Source organism: Tubulanus polymorphus, chromosome 1 (genome assembly GCF_964204645.1).
Source record: "Tubulanus polymorphus chromosome 1, tnTubPoly1.2, whole genome shotgun sequence".
In the NCBI taxonomy this organism is placed as follows: Eukaryota; Metazoa; Nemertea; class Palaeonemertea; order Tubulaniformes; family Tubulanidae; genus Tubulanus; species Tubulanus polymorphus.
In genome coordinates, this window is record NC_134025.1 from 29,747,073 (window position 1) to 29,763,205 (window position 16,133).

Genomic DNA, 16,133 nt, shown 5'->3' on the forward strand with positions numbered 1-16,133 from the left:
ACATTACAAACACGGCGTGGTATTTGTTCTTGAAAGCGCCAGTAGCGGCTCGCAGCGTTTCCCGGTTTTCTAATTGCGTTGCGGTGTTTTTTTTAAAAACAATTTACAAAGAAACACGTTATAAATTATACCGCGAAAGCGATGCGTATCATCTAAATCAAATTCGAACATTTTCCACGAACATCTCCGACATTTTCTGACGTGTTTATATTTTTATTAGCCATTAATCGGTGTCGATGTAGTTTTTCTCGCGATCTCGCGTTTGGAAAAAGCGTCGTTTATTTTACCTGGCGTACACCTTATTTTCCGTTTTAAACGTTGATCGGGCCGCATAAATCACGGCAGTTTGAAGGTTGTCCACGCGTCGCGTTAAGTGACGGACAGTTTGAACGCAGTTTCTTACACAAAAGAAACCCTTGTATTCCGCATGTATCATAAAGTCAAAATTTGCATAAAATACATTTGTCAATTTTTGAAAGGTGATGAAACCTAGTCGAAACAAAGGCCGACGAGACGACATGTTTTACGTGTCTTTTATAAACTGAAGTGATTTGATGCCTTTACTTCTAATTTTCTCACGAAAACTGGATGAAACGAGAAACCAGTCCAACAAAAGGTTGTTGAATGGGATCCATAATTTTTCCTGGCAAAAAAACATAAATATTCATGAAATGGCCGCACGTCGTTTTAAAGACTTCGATATTGAATTGCGAGCCACTTCAATTAAACGGCAATTTAAACCCCGTCGAATTTTCTTTTTCTTTTAAAATAATCATTATCATTTATGTGGTGCGGAAGCTGCCTGTTGAATCCATCATCACAGTTTCAGGTAACCTACACACAACGCATGCGTACTGTCAAGCTAAGAAGTGTGTCCCGTTGAAAAGGGGAAAACACACGTATTGTTCATGGTTTGACGACAGCAGCTGTTTAACACTCAATTTCTCTCACACATTTCGATACAACTCTTGTTGAAATAGATCGTCAGTTAATGAAGTTGATCAGACGATCACGCTCAGTGACGATCGCAGGACGTACGATGACAAGTTCTCCGGCCCCGGGATCGCGGTCGCCTAGTCCGACTGGTCAACTGACCACTGCAGCCGTTCAGACGATCAACACAATACCTGCAGATATAACAATCGGACCAATCTCGTATGATGTCCACTTCGGCAGACGAATTACTGACCAGTTACTTCATGATTATCTAATCGAGGTAAGAAGCAAAACAGTTATATTCAGAAATTGTTTTTTTTTACAATTTTTTAGTTTGAATTCGACAGAAATTAAATGGCAGAAAACTGTGTTATTCTTAATGGAGAATAAACTCTTACTCGAAACTTTGGAACCGGATCCAAAAATATACTGCAAATTAATCATAATGAACTTTATTGTCAAAGAATATTAATTCTAGGTAGAGTTAAAATGATCTAAATCGTTCTATTGAGTTTGGCTTTTCAAATTTTGTATTTCTTGAACCTAATCGAAGACTTATCTTTATGAATATATTGGGTTGAAAAATCGTTTTCAAAGCATATTATGTCGTTAAAAAAATTGAAAGTATCATTTTAATTAAACTCAAAATAAGCGTGAATTTATTCAAGTTAGAACAGTTAAAAATCATTTTCAGTTTCCATTTTATTGCATCCTTAAATCAATTACATATAGAATAAATTGAGATAAACGGAGTGGCTATATAAATAATTGGAGACGAAGGACGATCTTTGTAATGCGTCAACGAAGAAGATCTTTGAATTTCCTTATAAACTTATCAATGCCTTTTGATAATCGCTTAAACTCGATGAAAAGTTTCCGACGAAACACGCGCCTTTGCATAATTAGATCTATTTAGGATTTCCGTTTGTTCATTTTCCATCTTCTGAAAAATGCGGCGGCAAAACTTTACTTAAAAAGCCGGCGTCAGTCAAAACTGAATAAACGAATTGAAAATCGCTTAAAAACGATGGACAACTATTGTTATTCTGCACGAGTCCACTTTCACATTGGAATCCACTTCTGATTCGGTTTATGAAGTCACGTCATCAGATTTAATCTGTCGGATTATATGCACTTACTTTGCCTCGATTTGTCGACGACGACAGAATTAACTCGAACAATGATTTACCTAGGCACACTTCAGGTCTTCTGCAATATTTCAACGGCAACCGAATGAAGAATAAAATAGTTTCTAATAAATAACTTAATTTCTCGTTGAATGGGGACCGCAAGAGATGCGCGTGTGGTGCACATGTTTAAACGCACGTGATCCCGTTCGTCTCAAGTCAAACTTCAGCGCGAAATTATCATGTGGTGTTTGTCCCACACGATCATCTCTTTCCATCTCTTTCCATCTCTCTCTCTTTAACGCGCAAATAAAAAAAAAACCGCTCCCCATTTTATAGATCAGCGAGAATGATTAGGAAAAATCCTATTAGCAATGAAACCGATAATGGAAAACGATTAATTTGTAATATAGTTATAAGAGGATGATTTTCTGGCAATTCAACTGACAAATTGTGGCCAATATCCTCAGCGGAAATTCGAATCTTCCAGTATTTAGCTTAACATATGTCAATTAATGTGATTAATTCGATGACGGCAACATTTGGAAAGTTGCATAAACAGTTGTTTATACCGAACAAAGGTAACAAAAACTTTCATTACGGGTTTCAATGCGTACCTCCAAATTTAGCCGAACAGGGCAATTAAAACGAGAGACTCTCGCTACTGAACATACTTGGGAATTTGACAAACGGGTTCTAATAGTTCCTAAAAGAAACTTGAGCGCTAACTTCTCAAATTTCAAGCGTCCTCAAATTTGCGATGATTTTAAATTAGTAGTTAAGTTGTTTGTCCGCGAATTACTCTTCAATTAAGTGGTCAAACGTGACGTAATATTATTAGGACTCTTCGCACTTTTGAAAATTTTGAGAGTGATTTTCTGAAAACCTTTTGTAGCCGCCGAGTTTAAGGATGAATGACAGATCCATTGACGCTGAGGTATTGTTATCATTCCTAGGTGAGGTACACAAATGGGAGGATCTTGACTAAAGACGACCAATCCGAAGAGTGGATCGGGCACGCGCAGGTGGCGCGAGATCGTCACGAGCAGAATATAGAGATCACTAGAAACAAGGATGGCCACTTGTTCTACCGGTCATTGAAGACTATACAAGCGCCGTCTAAACTTTGTTTCTGGTACAGCGATCAACTAGCAAGAGAAATCGGTATTCCTGTTCTAACACCCAGACAAATTAAAGGTAAGCTTTGTTTTCATTTCAATTTAAAATGAACGTTAACGATTTTAATCATATATAACAATTCGTAGAAGTTTTTGAATTTCAAAATTCTTACAATTAGCACAATTAAGATTTTCATCATGAATTGAATCTCTATTTTCAACAATCTCGTGTAACTTTTCATTGAATAAATATATGTTATTATTCATATTTTGAGTTGTGAATTAATATTCGGTTCATATTTCTCTCAACAGGTGATCAGACATACTGCTGCGATCGCTGTTTTAAATCGTTCCTGTATCCGAACTGTTTAAAATCGCATATGAGATATCACTGTAATTCACCGATGCCTCCCGTTCTCAGTCAACCGACCATTCATCCCGTTCCTGGACATCATCCACCAATGTCGTTTTCATTCGGTCGAATATCTCCTCCACGTTCCAGTAACAGCGTCTCACCGCACGACATGTCGACACGGTCAGTGATCGGGGCTCCGCGAGCTGCTGCTGCTGGTGCCATTCAACTCGGAGTGAATTCTGCTTTCGTACCGCCGATACCGCGTATACCAAACCACCACAGTCTACCGCCATCAGCTCGTCTCTCGCCGATGAAATCATCTAGTCCGACTACCGCGGGAGACCAAGACGCGAAATTATCCGCAAAAGATTGTCAGCCGATTCAGATCTTCAATCATATCCATCCCCCCGCTCTGATACCGATGGACTATTCAGCTTTGAAATATTATTACCCGTTGTACCAAAGTTTCGCCGCAGCCAGTAGACTGTGCTGCCCAGCTCCGCAGTCGTGTTCAGTAGCCGGACACTGTTCACATCCTATGCCGCATCCGTACCTATTTCCATTCGGCGCAGCTAATAACAATAATCACGTCGAAGCGAACCGCCTCACCTCACCCGTTTACAATTCCACTTCTACGAAAACCGAAGAACCACCGTCGACTCGCTTCAAATTCCCGTTACCTTCCGACAAAGCGGGCGAACCGTTAGATCTGATCCCCAGATCGATGTACATCAGTAAATCCCGAAAAGGACATTTGTGTATTTACTGCGGAAAATTGTACTCCCGTAAATACGGACTGAAGATTCATCTCCGCACGCATACAGGTTACAAACCTCTTAAATGTAAGGTTTGTTTGCGACCTTTCGGTGACCCGAGTAACCTAAACAAACACATTCGTCTTCACGCTGAAGGAGACACCCCGTATCGGTGCGACCATTGCGGGAAGGTGCTCGTCAGACGCCGAGATTTGGAACGTCACATCAAATCACGTCATCCCAACGAGGCTGAAACCGACAATACAATCAAACCGTTCTCTCACAACAGCGTCGTCGAAACTGAAATAGCGAGTGAAATAAAAATCGAAAATACAACCGACGAAATAGAAGATCAGGACAATGAACAGGAAGATACCGACGAAATAATAGACGTTGGAAATGACTTAGAATAATTCCACTTCATATATATTTTTCTTTTCTTGAATTTATTTGGTAGAAATCGCTCAAACTTTGCAAATATATTTTTCATGCAATTCTCCACTGTGATAACCCGTATAACCGTAACTTTAAAAATCAACATTCCACAAAATGTCTTCCACTTGTAAAAAAAATTTGTAGAATATACTTTAACAATGTATTCGATCGATTCTTGTCTTTGCTCTGTAAATAAACTGTGAAATTTGTGCAATATTATTTCATGCTAGTCGTGTGAGTTCTGTACTTTCTGTAAATAATGATCTTTTTACCAGTGTAATTTATTAATTAGCAATGAAACACCGTTCAGTGTTATGACGAATTATTTGTATTCAACGCTTTAGATGAAAAATAAACTGATAATATATTGAGTATGAATTTAGAAATTAATTGTTTACTCGTTTCGCTGGAATTCGGCTTACCTGGGCCAGAAACTGGATATTGAATTTGTGAGAAGGAGATCAGAATTTTTTTTCGGAAACGCGAAGGAAACGTTATTACAACAAACGACATTTGGCTTCAGTTCAAATTTTGTTCATTCTGACTATGCCTTATTCATCATTTCAGGCTATTTATGATTTAGCTTAGAGTCTACGTAATAGCAGATCAAACTTGAGCTGATATTTCATACATCGACTGATAAAATACACAGATTGGCGGAATCGGTGAATTGTAAGGGGATATAAGACAAAAGGGATGTTTGAAATTTCAACTGTTAGAAAATTGATTTGAAATGAGAGAGTTACGGACAGTTACATGATCCATAGGAATGTAATAAAATTTCATCTGATTACAAATGTTTAAAATCAATGAACCGAAAATAGTTTGACATTCTGATCCACGTCATGTATCATACACACGTATACATCGCGCCATAGAACTCATCTTACGACGAATCCACATGAAGCCGATTTGAAAATGGAGGATCCTTATTTGACCGCGTTTGCCCTGTTATGTAAAAAAGGCCTGACAGCTCTACAAAATAGAACCTATTGTCCTCTCAAGCCCGATCCAGGTTTGAGTGAAATGCCGAATGATTAAAATATTAAGCATGTATTCATAATATTCTAAACACGAAGCAATAAACAAAGTATTGGTGAAAAAAACTATACTACAAAACTTGTCATCATGAAATTACCAGAAGTACCGTAAAAATCTTGACAACACCTGGAGATATATGTCTGAAGCACCTCACTTTTTACCCGCAGAGCTACCTGACTTCAATATAATGCTGTTAATTGTTCGACCAATTGATCAGGCAATTTTTTATAGCAATAATCACGAATTCAAATCATTTTGCTCGATTAGAAAATGACATAAATTATATTCGAAGTATATTAATATATTTGAAGCGTGGTTGAAGTCTTTGAAGATGATGAAATGCTACAATGATAAGCAAACATGGCGTCGTTAATTCATGGTGGGTGAGATGGCTTTTCACTGGAAGCTTGTTTCATAATTTTAGGGCACAGTAAGAAAAAGCCTCGCCGCCAACGGACTGACTTCGGAAGGAGGGATATTACATCAATATTGATATGTGATTCAAATATTAGAAGTAGATTAATTGTGCTTCCTTTCGACTTTTTGTTTTGATTTTTCTCTCTAATTGAATGCGTAGCGTAAGGCTTTATGTGTTAGTCATACGTCGACTGGATGGAAAATATAATATAATGACTGCTCTTGAACACGCGGGTGTCACATATTAGTGAGCTATCATCCACGGGTTTGGTGTTACGCGACGATGGTTCAGAACGAAGAGTGATGCAAGTAAATACCAGTTTATTCAACATAAGTTACCAGAAGTACATACCCGATGTCACATGAGTCAATACGGCCATGTGATGTAAATAATATAAAGCTCGGGACAATGTGGGAGAATACCAACCTGTAGAATTTTACAGTAGACTCTAAAGAACAGATGATATGAAGCACCCGACTCCAGACTGCCGCCGTTTTGTTCTAATTGTCTAGAAAAAATTCAGAATTTCTTTTTTTATTATCTAAAGTGAAGTGTACAAAGCGCCTTGTGGTTGTAAAAAGATTATAAAGTTAAAATGTGTTTTTGTTGTCTGCCTAAAAAGAGATGAACCTTTTTAATGAACGTAGTGCTCGTTTTCTATAGGTAACTACATAATTTTTTTTTTTTGTAATACGCGTATAAGTGAAAAGAACAAATCTACGATTCGCGATCAAAGTTAACTTGAAACATCTACACTCAGTTTGATAGTAATAATGTAGTACAAAAAAAATATAGACTAGGAGAGAAAAAAGAAAATTTTAAAAAAATTTAGAAAATCAATATTCACATGGAAAAACATATATCGTTTCAGGACATTCTAAAGGTGCAATAGACTAACTTTACAGATATAATAGTAATTGATTAGGTGTTTTATCTTTTACTTTTTAGATGATCTTGTGATTTTCCTCTTTAATTCGCAGTTTTTCGTCGTATAAAGCTTCTTTATATCTATCTATTTCTAACTTTTCGTAAAGTTCAAATAATTGGTAAATTTCTCTAAACTTTTAAAATCGTTTGAATTTCTATCAGGTGTTTAACAGCGTGTGTTTATCATTGTCCACGAAGCATCGTCTGCCCTGTCTTCAATGTCAACAAAGCTGACTTTGACCAAACCAGGATACCCATAACGGAACCAGCTGACCAGAACAATCGCATCCTGAATACTACTATATAAAGAAATTTATCGACATATAAACTAACATCTGTCCTTCCACTTGATGCCTTAAGACAAAACTGACCATTGAACAATACGATCCCGTTTTATTGTCCGAGATTGACCCGAAATGAGACGGATCCTTATTAAATTAAGTCTGGACTTGTAAGCGACACGCTGGTGTCCGCTTCCTCCGCGGATAGCGACGGGAAAGTGTCAGATGCTTGCACCATAGGTGAGACATGTGCCGCGCTAGTTAGATGAAAATACCAACCACACAGACACAATGACAAGATCTAATTTTTCCATTTGAAAGAAAAACATTTTTTATCATAGAAGTGTACTAATGATGATATGGATTTAACAACGAATGAAGAGAGAAAGGTGTATTTCACCGCATCAGTGGAACCCACCGGCTGTTTTCTCGCGACGTATTCTCCAGACTACCGATCACCCACTGGCTTCCGTACAATGAAACACGAATTTCATTTCGAAGTCAAACCAAATTTTATTGACGTAGACAATGAGCGATGCTTGTCAAAGTGTGAATGATCCCACCAGGAACCTATCAAAAACTGCTGCCTCTTTAAAACACCTGGTACATGGCCAGCCAAACCACCTCATATGCCTTCAAGTCTTCAGCACATGAAGTGGCGTTGACTTGATTACTAAATATTGATCATACTGCAAACAGTAGAAATTTTCTCGTCGCATATAATTATCTCGACGTGTATATTGTTTGGTATCACCTGTTGCAGCGAATTCAAAGAATGGATAAATCCCACTGTAGTCGCCTGTCCGTGCATTATAGTACAAAATAGAGCCGCCTCACCAGGAGAAACCTTTTCTCTTTCAATACGTGTATTTTCGATTTCTATGAAAGAAAAAAGATAGTTCCGACCACATTTGTAGAATGATGACGATTATGATAACGATATTAATGATACATTTTCTTATATAGCACGGCTATCAAAGCTTGATCTTCGCGCTTAAAATGCTTTAACCATGCTATTATAAAGTCTACATGTTAAAATAAATTTGGTGTTTAAACAAAATGAAATGTTTACAATCTTGATTTTCTATTGACTGTGGTTTCCATCAAGACTAAGACATGGAAAATGATATTAGTTCTATTACATGATTCACTCATTTCAAGTGATACAGTAGTTATTTTCTAGATTTCAATATGTTTAAAAGGCATAATAATCATTATGCCTATGATTTGACCGTAAAATAGCACATTTTCAAAGAAATTCAATCGTTTTCATATCATCATCATCGTCGATATACGGTAATTTGTTAGGTCGGGTTAAACAAGTTTGAATCAATTAACTTATTAATTGAAAGGTTAAGGAAACGACCAGTGGAACTGTTTAGTCAATTTGTCTAGCCAAGTTATATTGGTTGCGAGTGATTCTAATTTTTGAAAAGAATATCAAGCATATTTAACTGAGCACGGAAACATTCCAGCAATAGAAACCCTACCACATGCACATACACTTACTAATTAAAATTAATTGGTTGATATTTCATTCACGTTATGTTATGCACCTGTTAATTTTGAAGTCGTTCTAGAATGACTTGTTGTGCAAGAGAAATTCGTATTATACCTGTATCGACTAGAACAAACGTGAAGAGTGCTCGAACAGCCCTTATTTTGGAATTTCTAATAAAACGAGTACTAATCATAAGTATCTAAGCACATGGCGTGAAGAAAATCTTAAAATAAGTTGATAATGTGCTCTTGAGTGCAATAGTATTTGACGCCTCGTTGCTTCGTGAAATGAATAAATATCTTTTTCTAAGCAGAGTTTTCTATTAATTTCTTTGTTTATTCATCATCAGATTTTCAGCGAGTAGCCATAGTTCACCATCTTAAAAATTATTTTTACTTTACATCGTTCGGTTCTTGGTTTCCAACCACTTATGGATTGTTCATTTAACCTCGCGACAGGACCGAGGCCTTCAAAGTGCTGCCCGCTCGTTATCGGCAAGCAATTAGCAGACTCCAAGAATTGGTCACACATCTTAACTGAAATTGTACGAATTGAAAATCCACTTAATAAACTGCGAAAGGGATTTTTGTCAAATAGCTTTCCTGATCAATGGTAAAATGTCGGAGAATAAATCTTTTTCTCATCTGCCTAGCAACAGCTTCATTCTTCACTGTAACAACAATTTGTACTTGTTTGATGCTCTAGGCTCCGGCGGGGACACGTTCGTTCGTTCGATCATGTGATCGCGTGTGATCCATAAAAAAACTTCTTATTTACAAACAATAACGATTAGGATTTACACCGACAATGATAAAGAGGATACGATGAAAAGTAAACGACCGTGATAATTATCTTAAACCGTATCCCCCGAACAATCGTTCACGAAGCGTGCCACGTTCAATGTTGATATCCGTTCACCTATCAATTTGAAAAAAATTCGATCCTTATTTGAATAAATAGCTATTGACTGTTGAATTGAACCCATTAAACAAACGGTAATCATTTATTGTAAGCGACACGCACAAAGACGGTAGTAGTTGATGACCTCCTCGGGCGATCGACCACATTATTTTGTAACATGAAGTCGTCGTTCGTAATTACGCAGTAATTGGACACCGATCGTGGTCATTGATGAGCGTGTATAGGGGTCTTCAAAACTCATTCACGTCGAAGCCAAGTTTTGACCCAGTTATCATGAAATCACAGCATCGTTAATTTCAGTTGGATAGTGATGAGGATTTCACACGTATGTGACAGGCGGAGGTGCCGTTACTAGAACTGTAGCTCGACGCAAACTACTATTACAAAACGACCGGAAAGACGATGCACTCGTGTAACGGATCGTGTATAAATTCGTCTGATATTTTTTTCATACGATCACGTACGGTTAGTAGTTGTATCCCGACGCGAAAAGTAACGGTCATTCATCGCGACACTGCGACACGTGGCGGTCTGTGATAAATAGATAACCGACCGCCGTGTCGTTAGAAACCGATCGTGATTTTGCAAATGTTACTATCCCGATCGCCGAAACATCTCTATATTCATATAAACCCCGTTATATTTAAAGGCGTTTGAGCTATTATCATTTTATTGCTTGGGAAATATTTTATGATAAGCAGTGAATGGAATTTCTTTTTAAATCGTTTCTAAAAGATCTGCATCTGATTTAGCGAAACGTTCCATCGTTTATAACATAACATAAAACGTGATGAAAACGGGATATTTTTCGCCGAATTGTCTTCTGATTTTAATTTTCCAGTTATATCTGGTTTAATTGCGTTTGCCTCGTAATTACCCGAAGTGAATAATATGTTTGAATACGCATTGAACGCGTGGCGAGGAGTCTCTTCATTCTAGTCAATATATCGCACTTCCGCCGTAGATTTTTTCTAAAACAGGAATAAATTGTATTTTAATATGCGTGACATGAGGCTCTTTATTTAGCAACAAGTGATGTTGTGGTGTTTACGCACACGCTAGGACAGACGGTTGGTTTGTTTAGCTCTGTGACTTTAACCAGCTGACATAGAATGGGGCATAGGGCCTTAAGAACATCAGGCGGCGTTCATTACAAAGAATACGTGCACCCGAACAGATCGAGCCATATCTCATTTCATCAGCACCTTTTTTACCTGGATATTTACAATAGTATAACTGACGCGCTCTCTAAATGGAAACGCGTTCGCTACTATCATAGATCAGTGAGTCGCTAATACGCAATCACTCCGTATTTAATACCGTTTGATGACGACGTACCAAAAAGGCAACCTGCCCCATTATTTCGTGAATAGACGTGCAACATCCCAATTGTCAGAAAACCCCCGACTTATCACCTGTGAGTTCTCACCGACTGATACGTATTTTCTTTTGACTTTTTGCTTCGCAACCACTCTCATAAAGTCATTCTAAATCTGAAACGTTTATTTTCTTTGTTTTGTTTGATTCTTTTTCGTTGAATTTTTCAATTGTTAAAAAACTTTAATTTTGCCGCCTTTCGAAAATCACACACCATACGCACGCACGCACGCACGCACGCACGCACGCACGCACGCACGCACGCAGGCACGCCCGCACAAATTCCGTTTGAAATGAAATAAAAATAAGATGGTTGACGAAAATCAAGAAGCTGCGTAAATGAAAATAATAACAGTGGCTCTTGGAGATCGGCTTATACAATTGTATTCTATCTGTTGTGAAAATTTGAAGATTTCACACAATGAAACGATTGCTGCTCGTGCTGCTCGTACTGCTCGTGCTGCTCGTGCTGCTCGTGCTGCTCGTGCTGCTCGTGCTGCTCGTGCTGCTCGTACTGCTCGTGCTGCTCGTACTGCTCGTACTGCTCGTGCTGCTCGTACTGCTCGTGCTGCTCGTACTGCGAAGTTAAATTTGTGACTCGGACATTACTTTCCGTGATGACCAGTTTCCGGTCATTGTAACCCCCGCAGATGAGCCAGGCTACGGATGTCCTCCAGTTCAATCTAATATCCAATCATTTCGAATTTTGCGATATGTCTGGTACTAATTAGCAGTCACCATGGCATTCGAGGGTTCACTACACTGTTACATTCATAGAATTCGGATTTGAATGGATATTGGATGAGTGTGTCAAGGATTGCGCTAGTCAAGTGTTGACTGGGCGGTCAGCATCCGTGAATTGTGGGCTACACATCAATCAATTATCGTTTATCAAAACCCATCATTGTCGGATTTCTTCAGAATTTGGATATACAGGAAGATATCCCGTTTAGCTAATTTTAGCCATAACATATGCGAAATCACACTGTGAGCACCATTCATGAGGTTTTGACCATCGCGTACAATAGCGGCCCGCTGAAATTCGATCTTCTGACCACAGAAGCCGTTCGCCGGACAATGGGCATAGGTTTGACAATGACAGACGCACAAGCGATGGGTAACAACAGATAGAAAAAATAACGGAAACGATTAGAAGGGGTGCAGTATTGTAATTACCATAATTGATACTAGACCGATTCACTGGTGTAAATAGTAGCTGGAAGGTGTCGATGCCACGCGCTTGTCACATTGATGGTGCCCTTACAATTGAGATACTGAATGTTTTTTGAGTGTGTAGTGCGAGTAATATCATCCAGCACTTAATCAACGAATGCTAATTAACGACGTTTAAAGTTTTTGTCGTAGCCTAATTATCTCGAGCGACTCGTGTCTTTGATTTCTCTTTGCATGAATTCATATGAATTTTAGAAATTTTGTATAGAATGCTTAACACAAAAACGTTTCGATGTGAAATGCATGTAACGTGAGTCTATATTTCATATTTAAAGCACTGTTTGCATCAGTATATGAAGGGCTCATCGATATCAGCTCATATGTTATGGCCGGAACACTTGGTGACAACATGTCGGGCCTGACTAGTACTTTCTCCTAAAAGAACAGGTGTTTACATCGATTGGACTGGTCCCTATTTTATTTACATATCGCGTTATATGCATGCCGTCATCTGGGATCTCATTGGCGGACGAACAATTTCCAGTGAGCATAGAATAATTTCAGAATCTGTCTCATAATTTTAGATTGAACAAACAGGGATTTCTAAAGCCGAATTCAAAGAATGCCTAAGTTGTAAAGAACTATTGTATTGCACAACGATGCTAAAGTTTTGATTTCTTTTTACTGGAAACCGCACAAAAATAATCTCTTGTTTCGTTTTGTAATGTTCAATGGGACGAGAGTAAGCGTGACTGAAGCATTCGCAGTGAAATTGTTGTTGGAACACCTTTCACAAAGGGCATAAAACGGTTATAGAACTGCGAGGACTCATATAGCACTAGTTAAACCAACGACGCACTTAAATATTTAAATCTGTAAATTTCAGTTTTGTATCTAACCGTCCCGCAACGTTTTAAATCGATGATAAAATGATGTAAATCGAGTTGTTTTATTGAGTCGAATTATATGAGCCACGTTATCCATTACATTATACTTTTCACTGTTCATTTTGCAGCTGACATAAAACCTGATCGTGTTTAGCAAACTTTCAGCCTGGTCTGATTTCACACGTTTACCCTTAGCAAACCGATCATAAGCCAGATCGAGTTTCCTGGAACCAATGACAGCCTGAGGCCAACTGGTGGGTCAAGTACAACAAACTCGTTGTTTTTGGCTACAAACCCTTTAGGGTTGGGTCCTCTACGAAGATTTCACCAGTCACGTTCATACCGTCCGTAAACGTCTTGCTTCCGTTAACCTTTGTGGCAAGTTGTTCAGCGTTTTGATAGCCCAGTTTTAAAGTCCATGGTCGGGGGACGTCTACAGTAAAACTACTGGCAGCTATTGGGGTATTAGAGGATCCAAGCCACTACTCTACTTGTATAGGGAGGCCTGCATGAGATCAATCAATCCTCAATAGATAACAAATGTCTAAAGGATCACAATATATTAATTTATTGTCAGGATACTGATTTGAGCACCATTAACTTGATAAGTACAGATACAATATGAACATTAAGGCTGTTTCCGAGAGTTCGATATTTCTGTTTAACCGTTACATTCTGAGGGAAGTCTGCAAAATTAGAGGAAACAAACAGAAAATATTTAATCAGAAATGCAAGCATTTTAATAACAAACAGAACGAATAAACATGGGGTGAAATTTACCGAAATCAGCAGGGAAACACATCAGTCTAGCGATTTCTTCTGGAGTAAAAAATCGTAGTTTGAATTTTTTCAATTGTTGAAAATCATTAGGATCGATAGTTTTATCTCTGTTACCGTCGTAGATATCCTGAAAATATCATAAACAATTCACTGAATGTATCGAACAGTTTCTCAAAATAATGTACATAAAACTATAGGAATAGCCTACATTAAATACCTTTTCATCAGCCATCTGTATAACAGAACCAGAGCCATCTAATTTATGTCCATATCTGAAATAAAGTGTCGAGTGTAGAGACCCTTCAAATAGTACATACACCTCCGTGGGGGAGGGGGGTCTAAAATTTACAACTTCACCCTAATATCAGGGAAGAAGTTCCATATATACTATTTGACTAGTCCCATATACGGGTAAATGGGTGCAGTGCAAAAAGATGCACGGCATCTTTGAAATCAGGACCCGGTTCAACAGTTCTTAATTCAAACATTGAAAATGGATAAAACTCGGACAATGTGGAACTGGTTTCACTGTTACATCTCACCCTTTAGTGAAACAGCAACATTTTCTAGAGTCTGGTTTTACAATATCCATAGCCATAAAATGTCGTAGATGATTTTCGGTTAACATAGACGAACTCAAGTCACCGCTATCACTTCCAACGACCAAAAATTCACTTAGTTTCTGACAGTATTTTGTATATTTTTCCAGATCTTTCTCGACTAATACAGAAGGTGTCAAGGTCGTAAGAATGTCTCCTGCTGAAGTATGATTAGTACTGTCTGATAATTGTTTATCACTAATAACGTTTCTATGTTTCAACAGATGATGAAAATCGTCTGGAATATCGGTCCAAATCTAGAAAATAAGAAATTGAGTCAAAATTCAATAATCTAAAAGTTAATTGAAGCTATGACGTTTTGACTGTTTCCAAAAACAGCCATCATCAAATGGAATGATGAATAAAAGAAATAGATGAAAATGAGGAATCTTAATCTTCTCCATAGATTCGATATCTATTCATAAATTTACCTCTGATTTCGTGGAAAAAGGAAACTGCATCGGTTTTAATTTCGCAATCAGAAAATAACGAAGTCGATTGTTCGGAATTCCAAATTGAAGAGGGGTTAATAAAAATTCCTGAAAAAAATACCAGGTGATTTTCACTGTATAATGAATGATAAATTCACCAGCGATCTGTTGAATTTTAGACCGTTAATCAATGAGTAACTTTCATCAATTTACCTGATAATGATAATTATTCTCCTCGAGCATTTGAATCAATTTACCATGCGCTTCAGACGTTTCAAATCCTTTCACATTTTCGATTAAGATATACGACGGCTTTTTCTTGAACCTACAGAAAGATAAATAGATGATCTATGGATTACATCAATTAGGTTTAAGTTTGAGCTAATTGGAAATAAAACGACAAACTGCACCTGGGTATAGATTCTAGTAGATGTAAGAATGGTTTCGATCGAATATCATCAACATCTTTTTTCAATCCCTGGCGAGTGAATGGTTGACAAGGTGGACTCATTAGTATCATATCAGCTGCCCATTTATCAAAGTCTTCTACAGGAATCGCCTGAAAATAAGAGAATAATCATTTGATTAATAATCTGTAGGTTTGTCGGACGTAGCGTTACTCGACCAGCTACGTACCTCGATACATCTAGCAATCAGCTTTATCTCTGGAAAATTATGAGTGTAAATTTCTTGAGCCACAGAATTCAGATCCATAGCCGCGCAAACTTCAAATAAAAAACCACTTTCTGTAAAAAATAATAAGGGGGAGGTGTAAACAGCCACATTTTAACGTATTCAATGAATGTCAGCTTAAATCCCAAACATGATAGCATTCTTAAAAGTTTGATATTACATTTGAATACCTTTCAAAGCATAATGCATTCCTCCGATACCGCTAAATAGCTCCAAAACCTTCAGTTTTGAAATTTTATTCATTTTTTGGGCCATAATGTGCCTCCACGATTACCTTTATATCGCACGGGATATGCGGATGTGGGTAAACTACAGCGAAATTGAAAATTTTCGGAGCCACCCTGTGTTCATTCATTCAGTCCATGGTCTAACGCTATA

General features: G+C 37.8%; 2 protein-coding genes across 2 annotated transcripts; one reads left to right on the plus strand and one right to left on the minus strand.

Annotated features, from left to right (window-relative positions):
* The first annotated feature begins 1,039 nt into the window (after window positions 1–1,039).
* LOC141915398 (PR domain zinc finger protein 13-like) lies at window positions 1,040–4,704 on the plus strand. Its single transcript, XM_074806913.1, has 3 exons — window positions 1,040–1,216; window positions 3,020–3,260; window positions 3,494–4,704. The coding sequence occupies exons 1-3, from the start codon at window positions 1,040–1,042 to the stop codon at window positions 4,702–4,704; spliced, it is 1,629 nt and encodes a 542-aa protein (XP_074663014.1).
* Window positions 4,705–11,580: 6,876 nt separating this feature from the next.
* Window positions 11,581–16,014, minus strand: LOC141915407 (tRNA (cytosine(38)-C(5))-methyltransferase-like). Its single transcript, XM_074806926.1, has 10 exons — window positions 15,926–16,014; window positions 15,699–15,808; window positions 15,473–15,621; window positions 15,276–15,387; window positions 15,063–15,170; window positions 14,575–14,888; window positions 14,250–14,304; window positions 14,033–14,159; window positions 13,835–13,938; window positions 11,581–11,769 (listed from the first exon to the last, which is right to left on the minus strand). Exons 1-10 carry the CDS (start codon window positions 16,008–16,010, stop codon window positions 11,581–11,583), a joined length of 1,353 nt encoding a protein of 450 aa, XP_074663027.1. The 5' UTR covers window positions 16,011–16,014.
* Window positions 16,015–16,133: the final 119 nt, after the last annotated feature.

Coding starts and splice junctions, on each gene's coding strand:
- LOC141915398 (XM_074806913.1), top strand. CDS start 1,040: ATGACAAGTTCTCCGGCCCCGGGATCGCGGTCGCCTAGTCCGACTGGT. Junction 1,217..3,019: donor TTCATGATTATCTAATCGAG/GTAAGAAGCAAA, acceptor TATCATTCCTAG/GTGAGGTACACAAATGGGAG. Junction 3,261..3,493: donor AACACCCAGACAAATTAAAG/GTAAGCTTTGTT, acceptor TTCTCTCAACAG/GTGATCAGACATACTGCTGC.
- LOC141915407 (XM_074806926.1), bottom strand. CDS start 16,010: ATGGCCCAAAAAATGAATAAAATTTCAAAACTGAAGGTTTTGGAGCTA. Junction 15,622..15,698: donor TGATTGCTAGATGTATCGAG/GTACGTAGCTGG, acceptor TCTTATTTTCAG/GCGATTCCTGTAGAAGACTT. Junction 13,939..14,032: donor GTGTTTCCCTGCTGATTTCG/GTAAATTTCACC, acceptor CTAATTTTGCAG/ACTTCCCTCAGAATGTAACG.